Source organism: Uloborus diversus, chromosome 8 (genome assembly GCF_026930045.1).
Source record: "Uloborus diversus isolate 005 chromosome 8, Udiv.v.3.1, whole genome shotgun sequence".
Lineage (NCBI taxonomy): Eukaryota > Metazoa > Arthropoda > Arachnida > Araneae > Uloboridae > Uloborus > Uloborus diversus.
This window is the reverse complement of record NC_072738.1, coordinates 158,436,470-158,460,746: the sequence shown is the minus strand read 5'-3', so window position 1 is coordinate 158,460,746 and position 24,277 is coordinate 158,436,470. Positions and strand designations below refer to the sequence as shown.

The window sequence follows — 24,277 nt, the reverse complement described above, 5'->3', positions numbered from 1 at the left end:
CATTTTAAGGCTGAGGGTTTTGGATGAAGGCATTTTTTGTGCGGAAAAGTTAATGGTTTTCTTGGCGGGGAAATTTTTACAACAGAGTTGTTTTTGACGAGTTAGATTTTACACTTTTGGTTTAACTGCAGAATTCTCACAAACTGCAAGTGTCTACAACACTTCTGTAATAGTGAAACTTTTGAATAAAAGCAAACATTTTCCGTAGTTCTACCTACATTAACATGCGTTACTATCAATAGTGAAAAGCTTGAATTTCATCTGTATTAAACTCGTAAAATTAGTTGCAAAAATTTTACAAAAGTTGAAAGTAACCTTTAAATCAGATAATTAGAACAAACTCCTTCGAAAGAGATACAGAGAGGATTCCAAATGTTTGTAGACATTAAAAAGCTCTTGCTTAGTTTTAAAATATTTTATTGTAGTTCAAAACATACTAACAAAAGCAGATATGTTCGACAAAATGAAACAACTGCCCTACATTCAGTTTAGAAAGGTATCTTGAAAGGATATTCCGGATGGTCCTTCATTCTGAAAAAAGAAAAAGTTCTTACCGGAAGAATGAACTATACAATTTCATTCAGTTAGAATTTTTTTTAACTATACCTGATTAAATAATTAAGCGCATTTTACTGTTATGTAAACTGTTAAAAATTCAGGAAGATTTTCTGGTAATTGTTACTGTAAAATTGCATCGCCGACGCATCGCTGATTTTTACGGTAATTTATACCGGAGAAATAAGCGATCCCAGCGCCAACTGGTTGCTGTGGCCTACCGAGGAAACCGTAAAATTTTACAGTAACATTTGATTTTTACGGTAATAGTTACTGGCAACATGGATGCCAGTAACAATTACCGTAAATTTTCCGGAAAATAGAGAATTGAAACAGACCTTGGCAACCTTCGTAAATTTAACGAGAGTGCGTTTTAGTTACAGTATAGTATTAACGGTTCAAATATTTTTAACAGCAAAATGTTAAATTCAAAAATTATTTCTACGTTTAATTGGTACGAAAGATTTTCGAATCCCATGAAAGTTACTGAAATTTATGTTTCCTCCGTCCACAGAAAATGGAAGCCGAAAAATACTAAATGTCAAATATTAAATTTACGCTTCGGATGAAAGTATTAATTTAAAATTTTAATTCAAAAAACTATTCCAACGTGCTTAAGAAAATAATGACCAAAATATCTCCCCCCCTCTAACAGTGCTTAATGTCATGGGAAAAAATAAAACTTGTCGAGTAACTTAAATGCATCAAACCGTTTCAAGCATTAACTTGCGTTCTAAATCAAACTCCCACTTCTCATGCAGTTAAATTCTTGAAAAATCTTAATCTACTTGATCTAGTTAAAATCCAAATGAGAATCATACAAAGATTTCTGTTAAGGAAAAGGAGACAAGCTAAGAAAACTCTAAAGTTCCACTTTATTTTTGGGGAGCATGATTCATAAGTAAAACTGTCTAATTTAAATTTATATATTTCAGCCTCAGTGACGTATGAGTGACCCTCATTGACCTGCGAGTTGACTTTACGCTCTTGAAGCGGTGGGTTCGATTCCTCCCCCCCCCCCCTTCTGTTCCAGAAGTATCTTTACTTTCTGCTACAAGTTTTTGAATGTATGTTGTGAATGTGCCCTGTACTATAGGGCACTGTACTATAGGAGGCCTTGGGGTAAGGCGTCGGACTTCAAACTCGAATGTCCCGGGTACGATGTTAGTCTGCGATGATACTTAGTGTTAGTTTAATAGTGACTGGGGCACGTTAACCCTTTCAGGGGCGGTGGTCGCGCTGTGAAACCACCAATTTATATATTTTTTCTCTTTTTTTCCGAATGTTTTGAATCAAGATCACTTGAGTCCTCTTCTATTGAGTTCAATGAACAAAATGAGATGGCAGAATAACAAAAAAAAATTTTTTTCGTAGGCTCAATTTCTTGACCAAATCAAATTTGCAATTTTTCGTTTACCCCAAAATTGGAATTTTGTTTCAGATTTTAAAAATTTTAATTAGCGCTGAAAGAGTGAATCAATTTCTTGATTTTACCTGAGGTACTCTATCATATTGTTCTAAATGATTCAAATTCATTTTTACATGTGTAAACGTGTTTTTGTCCCTTCCCAGGTGGGGGGTTGAACAAATGGAAACACCACCCCCAGCGAAAAAAGTTTCCAAAAAAATTTTTTTCTCTGAAAATCTATGTCTAGATGATCAAATAAACCTACTTGGTGTTTTTTTCTTCATATTTCTCAAAAATTAATGATGCGCCCCTGAAAGGATTAAGTATGTTCATTGTCACAAAGCCCTCGAGTCCCCATTGCAATTCGATACATGTGGGGCTGGTGGAACGGGGGTTACTGTTTCTGGTCTGGATCAAAAGAGCCCTTAGGATCCCATTCAAACGGTTAAGCTAAAGCCCCTATACGAGCTTTAGTTATAGGGGTTCCAGGTTAAGCTACTCCAGTTATAGGGGTTCTGGATTTAGGTAAGTGTAGTGGTAGGTACATGGGAACCCTGGAGTGTTCTTTTTATAAAGAAAATATCTGTTTCATATAAGCAAGGCAAAGCGCCACTGAAATTATTCTTCAAATAAGTCCGAACTATAAATACTAGAGTCACGAAATTTATATCTCTAATCTGCTGTGAAATAAGGAAGTATTTTAAATTCCCATACTATACTCGATTGTAATCTTGCTTGACAAAGGAGAAATAAGCCTAAGTCAAGCGAAGGAAATAGTTTCTTTCGCCTTGTCCGATATTCGTAAGAAATTACGCTCATCACTTAGGAAATTCAATTAGTTAAACCCACGCATACGTAACCTTTGTCATAATTTGTCAATCGCTTTTTTTTTTTCAATTTTACGAGCGAAGTAATGCGGAACATTACAAGCATTCGAGTCAAATGCGCCAGCCAATAACAGCTCATAGACGGATGGCGGTCTCCTTTTCGCGAAGTAGGCAGGGTAGTTAGCTAGTAAATGTGGCGGTTTATCTGAACTTTTTCTTCCACGTATCGTGACGTCACTTCCTATACTAATTTACAAATTTGGAAGTCTTTAGAACAGCAGCGAAACTTGAAAGCAAGATGCCATATGTTTTAATTTTGTTTTTGCACAGTGCCTAACCAGCAGCATGTAAAGGTAGACTACCCTTTACAAAAGCAGCTCCTCAAACGTCAATGATGCAAAAAACAAACTGAGAAAGTCCACCGAGTTGACATTGTACTGATATTTAAGCATGAGGAAGGGTGTAAATTTGAACTATAACAATGTTTTTTTTATATATATTTTAAATATTTCTGAGAAGCCCAGTAGCAGGAAAGATTATTTTTAACTCCTTTAGTACAGTTTATTAAACTGATTGTTATAACATTAAAGAATTGACTTGAAAGACTAAGCATAATGCGATTCAAATTACAAGGTTATTTCTAATTAATTAAGTTTATGCCTCAAAATCAAAAAGATTTTCCGATTAAATCACAAAATTGCATTGAAGTTTGGAAATATTAAAGATTCAGTTTTCTGTTGATAAAATTCGATTTTTACCTACTTACCCTTTCATAAAGTTGAATTCAAAGTAACGAAGATTTTTCTGCATTGCTTTCAAAGCAGAGTTATCCTCATCATCCAGTTCAAAGTCAAAAATCTGCAAAGATATATTAGTTAAATTTGAAACTAATATTTCTTAGATTATCTGAAATTATCCGTTGGGTTATATAAAAACTTTACAGAATTGCACGCTAAAATTTTTCAACGCCTTTTTTGTCCCAATATTGAAGAATTTAAAAAAAAATTCATTTTCTATTTTGTTAAACAATCCAAACTCCCATTAGATTAAAAATAGCGATAGAATACATTAGATACTTTTAAACCTAAATACTTTATGAGCAAGCAAATGCAGTTTCTTTTTAGCTATTTAGTTTATCTTGCGAAAACTGGTGCCTCAAATTTGTACTTTACAATGAACTAAAAACAATATAATCTAAGAGTAAACGCTAACAAGCACCATCATAATTTCTAGGTTAACTAATAGTTCTATGAACCTATTTTCGAAAATAAAATTATGGAAGATTAACTTGAATGTTTCTTGAAGAAAAAGAGAGTATTCATTGTTTGATAAACATAAGGAAATTTGACCATAAAATTTTTGTAAATAGTCTTGTATCAAAAAACTAGATACTGATTTTTAGATTCATGAAGAATTCACAAACAAAAATTTATAGTCTGAACTGTAAATTCTTTCTACGGTATATAACCACACATACAGTCCACTCATTTCATCACAAGGGACCAGCTAAACCTTCGAGTAATCGTTAGTTCGATTTATCGATTCCTACTCCAGCCCTTTTAAGATTTAATTTTTATCCTCTTCTTCAGGAAGAGGACGCAGTGGATACGCCAGAATCCTTATAGTTTGAATAAAGCATATTATAAGTGCTAAGTTAAAATATCTTTACAGAGAATACATTTAATCAAGATACTTCGAAAAAGAAGTTACTTTCAACTGTTCACCCTTTTTATCGCATCGTAAAAATTCATTAAATTTGTATGTAGTAGGCCTAATTTCTTCTCTTAAATTCAGCTGGTATTGCTTTCAAGTTTGTCCTGAAAATACATTATGTGAGTCATCCAGAAATTAAAGAGTTTATTGCCAAAAGTTTAAATCTCTCAAAGGTTAGCCTGCAATAAAATCGCAGGTTGTCGGACACTGAAAAAGGGCCCAATCGGCTACTTCGAACGTAATCTTGCTATACTGAAATTTTGGGACCGAAGCAAAACTTTGAGATAAAGGAATATTTACGTTATAGGGCTTCGAAATACCAATAGTAGACCAATTTTAAAATTACTTTTAATTTCTTTAAGAGTTCCAAGAGTTTACCTGAATATTCTCTTTTATCCTTTCAGGATTTATGCTCTTTGGAATGACGGCAATGTTACGTTGCACCAGATACCTTAAAAGAACCTGAAAGATACAATATAGACTCATTTTAGGTAACCGAGTTAGCTTTAGAAAAACTCATTTAATTAATATTGAAGTTTGTTTGGAGTTTCATAAATTTGAGCCGTAAGATTCCCTATAGTATTGATAGTCATCCAAACCTATACAGCAGTAAACCTGCCACTTCGTGCAGTAGAGAGAAAAAGAAAATCGCAATCTTTATAGGGGCATTTTTTGGAGGACGTTACGTAATTTTTTAATCTTCCACGGAGTATTTTTAGGATGACGTCATCAATGTGTCAGGCTTTTGAATGATGTCATTTTGTACAACGTCATAGGACATGTTGATTCATGTCTTAGCTTTAATTGCTTACTATTAATTTGTTTTAATTGTTTCATTAATTCGACCAATTTATTTAATTGAAAGTATTCTTAAATAATTAAGAGGGCAACATTCTAAAATTCATCCTTTACACCTGGTATTTGAATCTTTTGCGCTACGATTGCGGTTGCGTTAACCACTTGACCCGAGTTTATTAGGGGCGACCAGAGGTAGTAAGGGGCAGTTAAATTAGGGCGGCTGTAATAGGCAATTCTTTTTCAAGGTTGTCCTTCCACATATAGCGAGTTAAGATCAACTTTACGTGATTAGAAAGAGTAGTTTAAGTCATTTTGACTTCGAAAACCTTAATGGTTTCGTAAAATAATCCGCAAAAAAGTAAAATTTTTAAGAGAGGGATTTGTATTTAAATTAGGGCTGCAAGACCGAGCCTTGAGTTGAAGGTTTGAAACTCCAAGGGTTGGTATCTCACTTTGCCATCAAGTTCTCCACCCTGCTCATTCTTGCGGAGTCTGTGGCTCTGAAATTACCGGAGCCTGAACGTCATTCTCTTAGAAGCACCGATTTAAGCAAGGTACTTTCCGCGTTCTTTGTCAAAATTTATTTTTATGAAACTCCTTCAAAGTTACTTTTAAACAAGTTATACATGAAATATAACGCCAGCTCAGTCAATTCCAGCCGAGGACTGCAGTATCGTGCTTATTAGCACTCAGCCAGGCATAGGAGTGACGGAGCTGGAGGCGGAAAACCTCTTAAGCCTAGAGTGCCAAACAAACTGGTAGCTAACACAGAATTAGCACTGACCAGACGAGTGACCGAAAGAATGACTCTGTTCAACCCTAATATTGAAGGCAAGGCAGGTATATACAGTAAGTTACCGCCCTATAGCCAGAAATACTTGAAATACACCGCCAGCTCAGTCAATTCCAGCCGGGGACTGGAAGACTTGACTGCAAGATTCAAGACTTTCAGTCCTTGTCTGAAATTGACAGAGCTGGCGGTGTATTTCAGCCTTAGCCCTGGCTATAGGGCATTAACTTGCTGAAGTTACTTGTAACTATACTGCTTACGTGTTTACTAAAAGCTAGCAAGCAAAATGCATGCGGCTAGTATATGTTATGACAATGCGTATGTAGTACACTTAGTAGAATAACTATACAGGTACTCAAATCCATGCTCACTTCAAATTGTAAGACTTCCACCCTTTATTCTTGCTCATCCATTTAAGTGACTTATGAGGTTTGTGACGCTAGTGGCACTGCTACTTCAGGGTCTTACACCTGAATCCGCCAACGCTGTCCAAGTTTAGAGTGGTTTTGGAAAAAGATTTAATCCCGACTTAATTATACTTTAAGTCGGACTGCGCTGCCAGATTTCAAGAGCCTTACTCGTCAGACTCGTGCAATTAGCGATATAAAAGGAAATTTCAACTTAAAAGGACGAAGTATTACGACGCACTGACTTAAATCGTGCCTGTGACTGGGTTGAGTTAGACATAACTTTTCTTCCTGGAGATGGTAGCATTTAGGTGGAAAAAACTAAGCCACATTTTAATGGAAAAATTAGTTTCTATACCACAAACTGATTTTTTAGAATTTAAAAACTGTCTTATTGCAGCAGGTACATACACATTAAATAATTTTAAAAATGAAAACAAAGCTTCGTTGCCCATTTTCTGTAAATAGTTGCTTTGTGGCTGAGCTCAAGGCGATTTAAATTATGATTGATAATACTTTAAACATAATTTTTGAAGTTGGCACAAAAACGATGTAAAAATCAGTGTAACCATGCTTTGTTTATATTTCAGAAAATCATCCAAAGTTGGGAACTAAACATTAAAACGTTACTTACATTATACTAATATGCTGTCTTCAATGCATAATGTATGTGGCAGTGAAGAAACTGGGTTAAATTTATATTTGTAGTTGAGTTATGGCTGTGAATGATTTTATCTATCGTTTTTGCGCCAACTTAAAAAAGTTAAAGTATTATCGATGGTGTTTAAAGAATAAAATTATTTCCCTTTTTAGAGCAATTTTGAAGTGGTTTTTTCAAAATTTTGTTTCACTCTTTTTAGTGTAAATTTATTACAGAAATAGAAGTTACCATCACGAAGTTTCACATTATTTTCATAAAAATGCTCCATACTAGAAGAAAAACTATAAACATGCCTTAAACTTTAAGCGATTGGCACTAAAAATTTATCTTTGTCCCTCTCTGGAATTCATTTGTGTATTATTTTAATTATAAATATTTAAATACTACGTTTTCCCGAAATAATTTACATTTCACCCAGCATACAAGTTTCTTGTGATGCAATCTTTTTATCTACTTACTTAAGCCCGAACATCTGTTATTGGCATAGATGATAACGATAAAAGTACTACTATAGTTGAGGCAAACCTAACCTAGTAGCTTCGTGAAGGCTAAGCAAATCCTAATCACAGCATTACCTCGCTTCCTCGTTAGGTTTACTCCCACTACAGAGCAATGACACTGAAGAAATTTGATGCTTTCTTCAGAAAAGCCTTCATTCAAAATTATCTTTGCAATTACTATTAATATTGTATAGCACCTTAACTTTTGTAACAATGATTATATTTAATAGGGAAATTGCATGAAATTTCCCGTCTTTTGACCATAATTTTTTTCTAAAGAAAAAATATGGTCAAACAAAGTAATGGAACCCAAGTTGAACCATCCCCCTATCCATTAAAAATAATCAAAATCTATTCACTAGGCGAGACTGAGTGGACAAGCAAAAAACATAAGGTATGAACTGATAACCGCCTCCTTTTTGAAGTCTGTTAAAAGTAAAAAAGTAAGAACAAGTACAAATGCAAGAGCTAATTCCCCAACCTCGTTCAGGGCAAAACAAGTTCACTACATCCATGCAAACTGGTAAATAAAAAATTACTTGTTTTATACTGAGAATTGCTAAGTTTTAGATTCAGGTTACGATTCCTTGGGTATAATCAATTTGGTTAATTTGTCATGTATATTTGCAATTCATACCCCATTGTGCGCTACATTTCAGAAAATTTATGACGTGGGTACAGTAAACTATGTCCATTTGCTTAATGCATTTCTGCTTCGTCTAAAGTTAATATCCTCTATGGATTGAAGAAGATTTTGAATCCAAATCTTCCATACTCTAAACCGAAAACATAGGTAAGAAATTGAGAGGCAAGAAGTCGAAATTTATTTTATCCCTTGGGTTTGTAAACTTTGATCAAAAACTTAATCTTATTAAAGATGTTTATAGCTGCACTTTAATATTATTTAGCTTTGGCTTGAGTAATTACTCGTAAAACTTCAAGTTTTAATGAAATAAAATATCACCTTTGAGACCATTCAGGTTAAGTTTAATAGATCCCATGAATTTTTCAACTAAATCTAATGGAAAATATCACAGCTGTTGCTCAAAGTTGCTGTGTTCATAGCTTGAAGTAATTGACCTTAAATTTTGAAAAAAGCCCTTAAGGATTAATCTATTTTTTGCTATTATCCTTTGAAGATACTTTCTTCAGTGGCGCGACGGCCCTGGCTCTGGCCTTCAAGAACTTTCTTCCAGGCCTCTTCTTTGGGCATGAAGGATACTAAAAACGAAGATACCAAGTTCAATAAAATGCTACTTTCAAGCTGAAATTCAGATATAGATATTTGAAGACGGTATTAAACTTATTGTGTAACAGAATTTGAAAAAGAACTTATCCAAAGTGAGACTTGAATAGTAAGCTGAAAGATTAATTTGAAAATAACTTAATACAAGTGACATTTTTGAACATTGCCTAAGTACACTGTTCTATTTGGAAAAGAAACCGAAATTAAATAACCTGTTTTCCAGAAAGTTTGACTAAGTTACATTTGAAGATTTTTTCTGGGATAAGTAAACCAATGCTCGTATTTGCACCAATCTGTCCAAGTCAAACATTTAATTAATGTCGACATATTCCAAATTTCAATGTTAATATCTTGTCTTTTTTACCCGTGAACTAAATACATAAAACTTAGATTAATGCTTACCTGAGCTGGAGTCTTCCCATGTTTCGCACAAATTGGCTTCAATTTACCATCATCTAGAAGGCGTTCCTTTGGAGCACCCCTAAAAAGATGAAACGAACCAGTACATTTCTTTGCAATTAGACAAATTTAAAAGTCTAGGCTTAAGATGCTTCTTTGAGCATAAGTCATTACAACATGGTAAAGGAAAAGTATACTAAGATTTTAACTTTATAAAAGGAACGCATAAGAAATCAGACTGCGTAAAGTGCTTTCTATTAATTTATCGTTTTAACAAGCGATTAAAATCTAAATGTATAAAACTCAAAGGTGACTGACCGACATAGTGATCTATCAACACACAACCCAAACCACTGGACGGATCGGGCTGAAATCTGGCATGCAGGTAGATATGACGTAGTCATCCGCTAAGAAAGGATTCTGATAAATTCTACCCCCAAGGGGATAAAAGTTTGTTTACCGAAACACCCATGCAAAAACAGAGTCAAAGGGCAAATTGAAAAATCAAAGTGAAAGCCTTGCTCGAATTAGTTACTCAAGTTTTATTTATTAGCGAATTGAAAATGGCAACAGATAACATTTTAACGGATTAAAAGTTTTCAGGCATATTTTGAATTGCATTTGCTTTGTTTCGGTTTAGTAGTTTTGGTTATAGACTGCTTTGTGTTTGGCATTTGTTTTGTTTTTGTGGGTATTGACTTGAGAGAACATTGCTTCTCTCATGGACAGTTTTATGTTGCTTGCTCACGAGTAAGTTCACCCAGTAGCTTGATAGTTTTAGCGCCTAATGACAGATTAGTTAAGAATACTATGTACAAAGAAGTTTTGTAGGCCCTATTTTTTTTTTACACACGCTAAACAAAAGTAAAGCCGCAAAAACTATACCTAATTAATAATAATACTTAACGCGAGCGAAGCCGCGGGCAAAAGCTAGTTTCTATATATATCAATTTCGGTGCGTGCCATCACACGTGAATGATAATAAATGAAATAGCGGATAGCCAGGCGCGGGAGGGTGGCTATCCTAATAGGGAAGTTGCAACCTATTAAATGTTCATATTTTAGCTATTGGATATTGTTAATTGACCCTTAAAACTAAAAAATTCACCATCGCCGAATTTTAAAACACCGTGGTTGATTTAATGAATTTTTAAAAATCCACGCGCAAAAGTGCGCGCTTCTGAAACGTCACGAGCCTACGTCACAGGGCGCGAATGGGCAGCCTTCCGCCGAAGATCCCTTGTTTTCGCTAGGAACATTTTGAGCGCGCTGATATTTTTATTTTTTAGAAATTCAATAATCCTTTTGAACACTATGGAGGTCGGATTCGTTAAAGCACAATCTAAATAATCTTCCTCAAGTAACACCAATGAGATATTCGAATATTTTCGAGAGAATGAGAGGTTTAATATTTCAGAAACGCGAGGAGTTAAATGCGAGGAGAAAGCCTTTTACGTTTCGTCTTCGAAGTCGAATGCGTGACCTTCGCTTCTCCCCTATCGGAAGAGGGGATGACGTCACTTCCTATGCCATTTGACGTCACAAGAGCTTGAACTTTAAAAATTAATTTAAAAAAAACTATCGTATCGCAAAAATTTTTTCACCTATGATGTTTATACATGTTACTCTATCATATAAAAATAAAATTGAAAACTTCCCTATTACCTCGAAAGGAATCTCGGGGTAGATTCCTTACTCAAATTGCCTCCCAGAATATTAGTAATCTTCGGAGACAGCCAAAATTTACCAAACTAGCTCGTTTCAAGACTGCAAACTCTGCCTTGTCTCAAAATGCAGCAAAATTCAATGGGTGCTACATCGGCGATTTTAGTAACTAGCTAAACTCGGCAGAACTCAGAATGGAACCAGGTCGTGGTTTTGAAAACCATGAAAAAGTAGCACATTCTACAAATATGGATCGCAGCAGAGAGAACCTATACGGTTTAGGATATGGAAAAGAAATAAATTTTCACCACCAATACCAAAAAAGTTATTTTCTGTATTTTGAGCAGAGTTGGGCAAATTTTAATTGCATGAATAATTAAAGCTTAACAATTGATTAATTGGTAAACGTAACAACTAACAATTGATCAATTGTAATTTGGGAAAATTACAATTAACTATTAATTGTAGTTTACTACAGTTAACAATTGTTAACTGCAGTTTGCTACAATTAAATTTCAATTATTTTGTGAATTTTGATCAAATCTGTAAAAAATTACTGGTTTTGTATAATATACTGTACAGGCGACAGGTCTACCTGGAACGGACGCTGGACGGGTACCATATTACTATCTGACTATTTGAATTCACATGTTAGCAACTAATAAAAGACCAATGCTCAGCAGTAATTTTATTACGAGCTATCTTTACTGCAGCATGTGACTTTTCTCAAAAAAACCTTATGGCTCTAGCGAAACTTCCTCAGAAGTATATTTCAATTAAAATTCAAAAACTTTTTTATCCTACTTTTTTTAACTCATAAAAGCCGAAATAACATCTGAGAGAATTTCAGAAATGTATCATAATTATGTACATGATTTAAAAAAACAAACAGAGCGGTCTCTGAGACCTAACTTCCCCTGTTATGTCTTTTTCTCACCTCTTCCGATTTACAGAAACTTAAAACACTTGATTAAAACACAAACATTTACGTGTGGAAAAAGCTTGCCTAGACGAGTTCACGCGGCGAGCAAGCAATCAGCACTGAACGAAAATACGACATTGAAAAATGCTTTTGACTCTGTACCTATTGATGCATAAAGTTAATTTGTTAGTTTTAATTGTTTCATAAAACAATTAAAAAATTAATTGCAAGTATTTTAATTGTAAGAAACTATTAACGTCCATTAATCTAACTAAATTGCAAAGCGCAATTAAAAGTTCAATTGCAATTAATTTAATTGCAATTAATTTAATTCCAATTGATTTAATAGCAATTTTTTAATTAACAAGGCAATTGGAAAAAATAATTGATTAATGCCCAATACTGATTTTGAGCCAATTTAATGATATTCTCAAAACGAGCAAGTTTGGTGGATTTTCGTCAAAATGCTACATTAGGCGATGTTTTTGCTGGGCAAACGTGATTATAAACCAGGATAGTTTCCGCTTGATGCAAATAGTCGATTTTAGTCAAAAAGTTAATATAGCTTTCAGTTACATAACAGTTACTTCGTCCTTTATTTAATAGAACAAAAATAGCGATCTTCAAAGCACTAAAATACTTACATTCCTATATTTACCATAAATTCAATATATCCAGGAGATGCAAGAGGACCATATGCTGTGAAAGAAATATTCAGTTTCTTACAAAAGTCTTGTAGCTCATATTGAGGAAGATAAGCATGACACTCAACCTGCAACGGGAAGTTACGTTTAACTTTCATACAGTGTCAAGGATCAGTTCATTAGTTGCAAGATCTCTAAGTTAAAGAAATAGTGTGTTCAGATTTGTTACATTAAAAACGTTACATTGCATTTGTCTTTGAGTTTTATGCAAGAGTATTGAACTCTTCCACGCTGTCACGCAAGACATTGAATTGCATTATAAGGTGGTTTTAGAGTGACGGGACTAAACTCTCTAAAAGATTTTTTAAGAATTTTTAAAACCAAGCTATAGCGCTCAGATCAAAAAACAGCGTAAAAAATTCTCATTCCTAGTTTGTCATTTAGTCACAGAAATACATACCTTGGACGTGGTGTTAACTCGTGACGAATTAAACAGCTCTACCCGTAGTCCATACAATAGTAATTATTTTGGCTTTAAATAACTAGGATACACATATTTTCTGAATTTACCACAATACAAAATTTAGTTTATAGCAAAAGGCAAAGTTTACAGATTTATGTTAATATATTTTTTGCACAAGCGCAATATTATATAAATGTTTATTTTGTATACTTGGTACTTTAAAGTTTAAACAACAAATGGTGATTTCAGTTCTATTCGGTTTGAAAGATGTTAAAAACCAGGTACCTATCTTTTGCTGAAGTGCGATGTAGTTTCTGCAAAAATATAGTTTGCACATAAGGATTGAGAATGCATAGAGTATTGAACCAGAAATATTGAGATCCTCTGAAATCGAAGTCTGAAAACCCCAACAACTTTAATAATTTGCGTAAGCTTTTCCTAAACTTCATAGTTTTGACCGAAGGAGAAGTGTCAAACTTTGTAATGATAAACTATGCTTTGTTTACTTTCAGGAACTGACCACTTAGTGAGTGATAACCTATGATTAATAGTTTTAATTTTACTAGAAATTAAAAATTGCGCTTTATTAACTTGAGCTGAATTTCATTAATCTCGCGTCGCATGCTGAGAGAGCTCATAACTAAAATTCGCGCCCGAGCCTTGAGGTCCTTTTAACTCTGCGGTAAAAGTATTAAAGCGGTTAAGGCATAATTTCTTTGTACCGTATCGCATCTCAGCAAGGAAAGAGACTTCGAAACTTGGAAAAACGACCCAGTTATTGATTACAAATCTAAATTCAATGCTTTTTCTTGCCACAAAACTCGCAAAGATATCTTATATAAGTGGTGCGTGGTAACAATGTAATCAATAATGGCAAATCGCTAAAATTTCTCACTTTGGAAGTTTTTGAACTAAGTATGCATTTCTAAATTAGAAAACGAAAGCTAATCAGTAAATATCACATTGTAAGTTTCTTGCGCGTATTTTAATATTTGAGAATAAATAGCTTTAAACGATTGCGTAAAACTTTTATTTTCTCCATAGTTTCTTTAAATTGTTTCACTTTCCTTATCTGGGGCGAAATCTTAAGCAAGCGTGTATGAAAATGAGATCATAACTAATAAACGTAACCTGTTAGACACGGATGTTATTCGGAACATTGTACGTATTAATTTAATTGCAAACCAATGTACGTAACATTCTCGATTCCTGAAAAATAGTTTGTTACCTGTAAATTGGCAGGTTTAATTGTTGCTTGCTCATATATTCTCTGAATTTGCAGACTGTTGAAGTTTGAGAGTCCAATGGATTTTACTAACCCTTCGTCAACAAGCTCTTCCATTGCCTAAATAAATTGATAAATCTCATAAAATAGCAAAGGAAAAAAAAATGGAAGATTTCACTGTAAGCAGAAATCCAAAAATTCGTGCAGCGATGAACAGAACAAATTTAGAATTTCTGCAAGAAGTTTCGTGCAGTCTCAGAACCAGCATTAAATACAGAGAAACAAATTCACGAATAAATGTCATTTACGGGACAAAAGAGAGGCGGGGAGATTCAGACTGAAACTCCGAACTGAAAAACTTTCAATTCACAAATTCCGAATTGAAACAGATCAACTTAATCATTATTTTTAAAATTATGATTAAAAATAGTATTGTTGCAACTATTTGTAGAGCTTAATTTTCCAATTTTAGGAAATAATTAGGACCAATAAGTAGGCTTGCCAGACGTCCCGGTTTTCAGACAATATTCCTGTGTCCCTGCCGGTTCACTTCATGTCCCGGAAAGAGATGAATTTGATTACAGATGACCAAAAAGTCTAAAAAAATCAATTGGGAAGGATTATCTAGGATAATTACTTTGTCTTTTGTAACACTAACTTGAAATAGCATCGGATTAGTTTAGGATGATTTTTACAACAAGATGAAAACCAAAAGACTTGGTGAAATAGTCATTGCCAATGAAAAGTAACTGTAAATAATTCCGATTCCGAGTCACAACTGACCACAACTGTATTTATGTCGAGGACTGCATACTAAGTGCCTTGCCTCCATTATTTTTTATACCGGTAGATGGCAGCACCATCAACGGATCGAACAGTTAATGGGAATTTAGAACTAGTCCAGGAGTTAATAGCTACCTGGTGCTAGCATCCCCAGAGGTATCTTTTCACTTGGAGGACATTGAGACCACGAGCATATTTAGCGTCGCCCAACCCCCTTTAATGACGACGGTGGGTCTTCGACCATCGAGGTTCAAACTTAGGACCCTCCGACCCCGAATCCGACACTCTACCGATCGGACTACCACGGCCCTCAATTGTAAATAATGTTCTATTTTTTATTCCTCTTTCAAAGAGTTTCTTCTTACTAAAATAACTTGAAAATATTAACATGAAAAAAGTAAAATTTTTAAATTTACCAGCTTGTGTCATTTTTATTACCCTTTTAAGGTTCACAATTTGTAACCAATTACTCATAGCATTGAGAATGAACTGCCCCATAAAGTACTCTAAAAGCCAACCAGGGGTGCGTTCTCTTGAATACGCACGACGCGGGGAGGGGCATTCCGGTGTCCCGGTTAAACATTTTAGAAATCTGGCAAACTTACTAATAAGGGCCAAAAAATAAGAACCTGGAACCCTTTGTTTCATGCTTATGCCTCCCAAACGACGTCGACACTTTCAATAAACGTTAGTAATAATTGGCCATTTCCGTTTGGCGAGACTTATCTCATAGAAATCCCTTCAACGATCATGGCACCACTAAATGGTGCCAACTCTTTCTGGCCTTGACAGTTTATGACTTACTTGTGTTAAACCGATGCAACTATGATCTGCTCTGTGCATCCGCCAATCAATGACAAGTTTCAAAGTTTGTTTATTTTTGATTGGACATCGCCCATTTTGACCGCAAGAGGCGCTGCACGGAACCCTTGCATCCACCAATCCATGGCAACAAATGGAGAACATGGGTTCCTTGTAACGCCTTTGTTGCCGCGAGTCTCTGCGATTGTCACGGCCTCCAAGCTTAGGCGAATTTTGGCCATGCATCGATTTATAGCAAGCTAATCCTCCTTTAATATCTCCTTCGAGATATCAAGGTTCTTAGGACCTTGATATCCCGAACCTCTTATCTCGAAACCCTTGATGTCTCAAAAAAATATTTTTCCCCTCCATTTTCTATAAAAGCCCCTATGTATTTTCCATAGTTATCTCGAAATTTATTTTTCAAAATCCTTGATATGTCGAAATTTTTGCACAGAAGTTTCAGTTGTTTTTCTTTGGCAATTTTTGCAGTAAAACCAGTTCCAGGGACCAGTTTTCATCTCTCTTCTTGGAAACTGATTAGGATATTGAAGCAAGATACAGTCGAGCCCGCTTAATGGACTATCGGATAATAGAATATCCCGCTTAATGTAATAAAATTCCCATGTACTACACCGTTGATTTGAGTTATTTTTATCCCGGATAATGGAATATCCCGCTTATTAGAATAATTTTCCCTGGCAAATTGCCTATTCCATTAAGCGGGCTCGACTGTAGTAGGGGAGTGTCGGTATGAGAGGGGTGCTGTGTTTTCCCCAGAGTTTAGAATTATTGCGCATTTCTCTCGCGCATGTCCATTGAGGAAGGAGGGGGGTTGATTTTTCGCCAGTCAGTTTAAGTGAAAAGGGAAAATGAGTTCTCATTTTCATCATTCTGTTTTTTTTAACTCCTACAAAATGGCTGTTGAAAATTTCGAATATGGGGAGCTACTAGTTGAAGATAAGAATTTTTATGTGAAAAACCAAGTTGAGATTGTTCATTTCAAAATCTCTTCCAGTGCACTTTCGACAATTATAAAACTTCAAATCTAGTAAAATATTGAAGTCTACTTTATTAATCGTAATTCAGAGTGGTCTCATATTACATATCTATGCATATAGCGCACGAGTGTAATTGTGAGAGTTTCTAATTTTTTTAAAACCTTGATAACTCAAAAACTCGAATTTTTTCCTGTCTCGAGAGATTTGAGATATCGAGGTTGTACTGTACTTAAATACCGATTTATTGCAGGTCTTTAGCCATTTGGAGCACTGATATGCAGTGTCAAGTGACCTAGTCACTATCAAAATCCTTCCGATTAAAAGTAGCCTTTTTTCAATGCACTGCAACTCATGTTTATCACATTGTCTTTTAGTTAGTACCAGTAGAAGATTTTTCTGTCAAGATTTTTTGCAGTAGTGTTCTTTCACATAATTATTAAAAATGAGCTTGAAGCATTGTTGTAAGGAATTTTCATGTTTAGCCTAAAATTGCAGAAAATTTTATTGCAACAGAAGCCTGAAAGCTTAGCAGTTTGAATTAATTTTCTACATTCAGAAAGTAAGCGCATTATATGCATTTTGATTTTTTACATTTTCTTTCAATTGTACTTTGCTTCATTGTACAAATTTCCTCTTTTCGGTTTCCGCTGAAAAAAGCACAAAAAAAATTCAAATTCCAACATTTCTCCATCGTTAGTATAAATCCCAAAACTCGTTAAATTTCTCAAAATCTCATTGCTACAAATATTGCGCTTTATCTTAAACCTGTTTTGGTTGTTATACGTTCAAGTATTTTTAGAGGTTAAGTTCAAACTTTTGTGAAGCACTCGTGTAAAGTCTTCCTGGAAATTTTCCAAGATCTTAAGTTTCCTTAAATTCTGAAAAAATAATTCAGAAGCTCGTACTTTATAAATTTGTCGAAATACTTGTTTTTCATGGGCTACAGTAGCATGTATTAAAAGTTAACTATGTCATTTAATCTCGATTTTAGGCAAATGATTAAAGTTTCTTACCTTCCAAGTTTTCACTAAGTCGACTGTGTTATCTCCTTGATAAGTTCCATTTTCATCTACGCTGTACGCCTCGTCATCTATTTCTGTTCTCTGAAAGAATATCGCTTCGTAAATACCTAATTAAAAAAACGAATGAATATTTCGATAAAAAACGAAATTATCCTTTATTAAGAAGTATAGAATTTAGGTTGACTACGCTTTTATACGATTCAACATAAATAGTTTGGAAACATTTCTTTCCAAACTATGGCGAGAAATGCTTACTTCGCTAGTTTTCGTTTAGCAATTCCAAAAATTCAAAGTAAATTATTCTGCAGCAAATAGCTTTGGCGGAGAGTGTAGAATAGAAAACATGTGTTAAAACATTAACCTAAATGCAAAACGATTAAAACTTCTACATGAAATACACCGCCAGCTCAGTCATTTCCAGCCGAGGACTGCAGTTTCGTGCTTATTAGCACTCATCAGCTCGGCTTTGGAAAGTGACTGAGCTGGAGCTCCGACTAATAGGCTTTTTGGTAGCTTACTGAATATACCATGCTTTGCCTTCAATCTTTGAGTTGAACCGAATCATTGCTTCGGTCACTCGTCTGGTCTGCGCTAATTCTATATTAGCTACCAGTTTGTTTGGTACTCTTGGCTTCCTTGAGGTTTTCCATCTCCAGCTCAGTCACTTTCCTATGCCGTGCTGATGAGTGCTAATAAGCACGAAACTGCAGTCCTCGGCTGAAAATGACTGAGCTGGCCGTGTATTTCAGCTTTAGCCCTGGCTAATGGGCCTAGTAACTTACTGATTAAGACTTCTGTATGATACGTTTTATTGCTTTCCGTACAATTTAGAGAATTGCCGATTACAGTTCAAGACAGAAAGTGGTTTGACAATTGAGGAGTTTACTTTCAAAACAGATTATATCCACTTTTGGGGGAAAACTTTTTTTCGCTTTTAGAATCGAGAATGCAAGCCCTCTTGACCCATGAATTTCTTCACGAAGTGGTTTATATCTACTGTTTTGAAATGTTTAAACATTGGTTTCACCATCTAAACGGTGTATTCCATACCCTTATTTCTCGCTAGGTCTTTTACAGCAAAGTGGAATCTATCCGTTATTTGCAGGTACCCACTTATTCACTTTTATATCCAAAGGGAACATATCCAAATTTAACTCTTCCAACTCAAAAGTAGCTCACAAATGAAGTAGCGGAGCGATGCACTGGTTGAGCATTTCCAATCACGCTTGATGCCCGTCCGTGTTAAGAGTTTGCAGCACCTTGCTCAAGTCTGTTATTAGTTAGGCAAGCGAAACTTCAAATTTGATTACTAAATATTAAATAATTATTATTACTATTAAGTTGCGATTAATTACAATAACAATGCGATTATTCGAAAAAATTATCTATTAATACCATAATGCCTACAACATTATTTGAATCTGATTGGGTGGTTTTATTGTGCATACTTAATTAGATCGAAGATCCTGTTTAAATGTTCAATGAAAATAATGAAAGAATAAAGTGTAGTAAAAAATATATTAAAAAGCGTTAAATATTTTGTTTTAATATAATTAAGTTCATTTCCGAAGAAAATAACTTTTTTTGCAAAAGGGATGATATTCACTGTTTTACACCAAAAAGGAATATATCCAAAATAAAATTGGCAATTTAGGTCTGGTAAAACTGAGGAATAATGACTAGACTTATGCCAATAGTCGCTTTGTATTCTATCAAAACATTCTGAGAAATTCGAAACTCTAGCAGTTAGTGTTTGTGTCGAGAAACTTTTTTCTCATTTTGCCAAAAAAGTATAAACCAGGATATAATCCGTTTTGAAAGTAAACTTCCCTATTATATTTAAACACTGATTATCAACTTTGAAATATTTAAAAGTAAACTATTTTGAAACATGTACGATTTAAAATAAAAGACGTACAAACGAGGGGAAGTTGGCAAATTATTAAACCAAAAACTCGGAATAGCTTAGTACCTGTCACGTTTCAACGCAAAAAATTAGACAGCTTCATACTAAAAAATAAATTTACTTGGGAAACATTTATCTAATTTTAATCTTCGTAAATAATCTTAAGAGTTACTAACTGCTAATAAACAGTATATCTTAACTGAGAAAATAAGACAGCTACGAATACCTCAAGTTTCTATTTTTCAGTTTCATGCTTTAAATTATTTAGGTGTCGAGAGCAGTACACCAACCCTTGAAGCAGAAATTTTATAGAAGTTAACATCAAGTTAAAGAATGAAGAAAAATTACTACAAATTACGTAAAACCAACCAAATTCAGATTAAAACTTCATGAATAAGTATATTAAACACTATACAAATTCAGGGATTAAAAGATTAAGTTATGAAATATCGTGCGTAAGTGTATTTACATAGCAATGGTATTTCGGTAACTTAAGAAATTAAATCAATCTTACTCCACATCAGCAGAAAGGCAGAAGTCTAATTCAAAACTATCAGCTCAGACCTAGACAATATTTCCGTTATTTTGACGAGTAACAAATCATTGGGTTTGAAGATTAATATTTTAGTTATTTGTCGAGTAAAAACACCTTAGACCAAAATATTTTATTTATTCAGTCAGTAAAAAAGTCAGACCTTCATAATATTAGAGTTATTGCTCAAATAAAAACAATTAGGCATAAATTACAATATTTTATCGATTTATAAACAAAAATTCTTTCATCAGACAAATTCAACGAAAAAATTAATCTGTCAAGTCTCCCTCGTTAACTGTGGTAAAAGTTTACCAGATAGCTTTCTTTTGCTAACCTTAAATTTTTAGCAACTTAGAACAAAATAAAAAGTATGCCTAAATCACAATATTTTATGTATTCATAAACAAAAATTCTTTGAAAAAGCATCAAATTAAACAAAAAACATCAAATTAGTCTTTAGATAAAGTCTCCCTCTTTAACTTAAGTCAAAGTTCCCTACGTACTATTTATTTTCCTTAATATTTTATCAATCCAAAATCTAGTTATATAAAACTACTGCATATTAATATGTAGTTAGAAAAGCGACTAAAATTTGTATACTTTTAAAGTTCATTTACCTCAAAACTGGAGGTAAAAATTTAACCTAGTTCCAAAATTATAAAACTTTACTTGAAAGGTGCAATACAGTTAACACTGAATGCTTACCACTGACAATTCTGAAACGGCTTCGTCCTGCAGAATACTGTTGTGTGATTCGTTAAGGAAAAATATGTCTAAAAATTTCCCTAAATATCCTTTTTATGGAAGCAATCTCCATGGGTCAAACCTTCCTAATTTCCTCTATCTATAGAATTTGGATAGATTAACTTTCGTTGAAATATATTTACAGAAATCCATTTGAAATTGCAATTTATATATTAGCTAAGGGAAATCTCAGAAACCAATACTTATATTCACAACTTCCCTGAAAAGTGTGATCCTGTTTTAGCATCCTGATTTATTACCCAGGACATTCATTTTAAGTAACAACGAATTAGCTTTACATAATGAAGAAACTAAAGAAATTACTGTATTATGAACTAAAGGCTTGTTTGATCACAGGCAGTAGTTTTGAATACAGACAGTTCCTACAACAATTCAAATTTAAAATACTCGACAGATTAAGTAAAATTTAAGAAACAGCAAAAGGGGTTAAAGCTCTGTTCAAACCTTGTGAAACTTATGGGAAAACTTCTCTTATGAATGTAGTGCAATTAAGTAGGACTGTCATGTGCTTGTTACGATAAACTTGTGGATAGAAGCATTACAAAAGAAACTAATCTAGTTACCTTTGACGCCATAGGACAATGGATCAAGTAGAGGTCAACATACGAGAGTTGCAAGTTGGACAACGATTTCTGGCAGAAGTATTTCACATCCTTAGTATGAAAGCCATTTACAGGAAGCTGCAAATATAGAGACCAGTTTTAATTCTTGCTGCTGGATAGTTTACTAAAATCAAAGATCTGCACGATTTTAAAACCGTAAGCCGACTCATTTCTTGTGGATGTCATAATCTCAGTCTTTTAGTCACAACTTCAATATACGATTTTTTCTTTGATTATACTTCGATAATAGAACTTTAACAGATAGTTTCGTCCAGGGCGTTTTACGAGTAGTTCTTTATTATGAAATTTTTGTTTTGTAATCTTAAAATCACTAGCAAAGTTTAATTTCTTATAAACATTTTACGATTGAAAAGTGGGAAATTCTACATTTTGTAAATTGTAATAGTAGTAAGCGACGTTGATAAAGAACAAAATAGGCTAATCTTGCTGTAACTCAATGTTATTTACTGTTACATTTTTGTATAAAAAGTTTATTTCGTAGTAGTAAGAAGTATTTAAGATTGATATTACTCTTAAGTATTGGGTTTGCACTAATCTTTGGCTGTAAATTATTAAAGTTTCGCAAGATAAAAACTATTATTTTAACTTAGAGAGCACTTTGAATGAATAGCGGTTTCAAATTTTTAACTCAAGACTTTAATCTTTCATAAGGACTTCTCTAACGTTTGAAGCACGAGCTCTTTATTTACCAAGAGACGGATCACTTTATTCCTCAGATACGATAATATAAAATGTGAAAGTTATTAAATTAGGAAATTAAAGATTTTAATCGGTTGAGAGTTAATGAAAGTATTTTAGATACATTTTAATCTAAAGATAAAGTCGGATTAAACAATAGTGCTTCTCCTACATACGCCTTTCTGATGTGAAGTTTAATTTTAATTCTTAAAAGTAAATGAAAAGCTTAAAACCTTACCTTTGTGGTAATAAACAAGTCTTTTCTTTCCACAGCTCCTTTACTGAAAATCTTCTGAAGAGCTTTCCCGACGATAGGTTCATTTCGATAAAGATAAGCTGTATCGATATGACGATATCCTGCATCAACTGCGACTTCCAGGGCCGGTATAAGGGATTCTTCCTCTTCAGCCTTAAAAAGTATCGAAAAACTTCAAAAAAGGGTATGTCGTAAAAACAAAGTAAAAGCTGTCTTACAGGGAAATTTAATATATTTTGAATGGCAAACTGTGTATTAATCTGTAGGGACGGGTAATCCAGTTGTTAAAAGCGAACATTTATTGTAAATTGCAACAAAACACATTACCATTAAAAGAAATAATTCATCAGTTCCATCTCGGAATAATCTAACATTTACACATAACACATCAATCCAGATACCGCGCGCTTGCCAACTCAGCTGGAGACTTAAATAAACTTTGCCAGATTTGCATGCGCTGTTTCTCTGAGTTTAGGCCGTTGCCACAGACTCCCTCACCAGTCTCACAAGACCATTGGGAGACGAAAACTTACTTTGCGGCCAAACCTTGTTGTAACTCCAGGAGTCCTTGGATTGGAATCTCCAGCAATTAAAAATGCTGGTTTTAAGCGATCGATCTTTTCCTTGTCGTTCACCGAAATCAAAAAGTTCTTGTCCATTCTCTTTAGGACCTCATAAGGCCCTTCGTATGGCGGCTGCAATGATTTTTTTACTGCATCTAAGCGCACAAAAACATGTGTACAGTTTTGCAGATCTTTAGGGATATAAATCCGTTGTTGACCATGCCGAATAGGAGTAGATGGACTTAGCGAGCTAATCAGTCTTTGAAGACGTGCAACGTAGTCAGGCATATTAGATAAAGTTTTTTCTTCATACAACTGTCCAGGTAACCGTAGAGTTGACCCATAAGTCAGCTGTGCCGCGGACGCGCCAAGGTCTTCACGTAACGTAGATCTGAGTCCCAACAGCACTAATGGAAGTGCTTCAAACCAATCGGATTTGTAACACATCAAAGCTTGCTTCAATGGTCGGTGCAATCTTTCCACCAGACCGTTACTTTGGGGTCTGTACGGCGATGTCCTTGCTAATTTTATGCCAAGCATCTTTGATAGACTCGTAAAAAGTTCAGATTCAAACTGTCTGCCCCTGTCACATGTTATCCTTTGCGGAGTACCAAATCGAGAAACCCATGATTGTACGAAAGCACGAGCTACCGTTTCTGCTGTTATATCAGTAATTGGCACAACTTCAGGCCACCGCGTAAATCTATCCACTATAGTCAAGCAATACTTAAAATTTTGAACTTGTGTTAGTGGACCTATTATGTCTAAATGAATGAGAAAATCTCTCATCCGGAACTAAAAATTGAACTAACGGGGATTTAGTATGCAAATGTACTTTAGTCTGCTGACACGGAACACAAGCTCTGCACCAAGCAGTTATATCTTTGTTTATATTTGGCCAGACATATTTGCTATCGATAAGACGTTTTGTAGCACGTATGCCGGGGTGAGACAAACCGTGCATTGTATCAAAAATTTTACGCCTTAGAATTTGCGGAACAAAGAATCTATTATAATTTCCTGATGTATCACAATAGAGATTTATCGGTACCCAGGCATAGGAACTTTAGCTAACTTACCACTGTACTTAATTTGTCCCTCTAAAACGTCCTGAAGTTCTT

The 24,277-nt window shown here is 34.3% G+C and overlaps 1 protein-coding gene across 1 annotated transcript; it reads right to left on the bottom strand.

Moving 5' to 3' along the window:
* Positions 1–488: 488 nt before the first annotated feature.
* LOC129228704 (1,5-anhydro-D-fructose reductase-like) lies at positions 489–23,004 on the bottom strand (the record flags this gene model as incomplete). Its single annotated transcript, XM_054863388.1, has 10 exons — positions 489–531; positions 3,557–3,648; positions 4,882–4,965; positions 9,308–9,386; positions 12,536–12,663; positions 14,227–14,343; positions 17,822–17,911; positions 21,600–21,716; positions 22,576–22,739; positions 22,995–23,004. Coding segments are annotated over 10 exons (924 nt in total), but the record flags the coding sequence as incomplete, so codon positions are not given.
* Between the last annotated feature and the right edge of the window lie 1,273 nt (positions 23,005–24,277).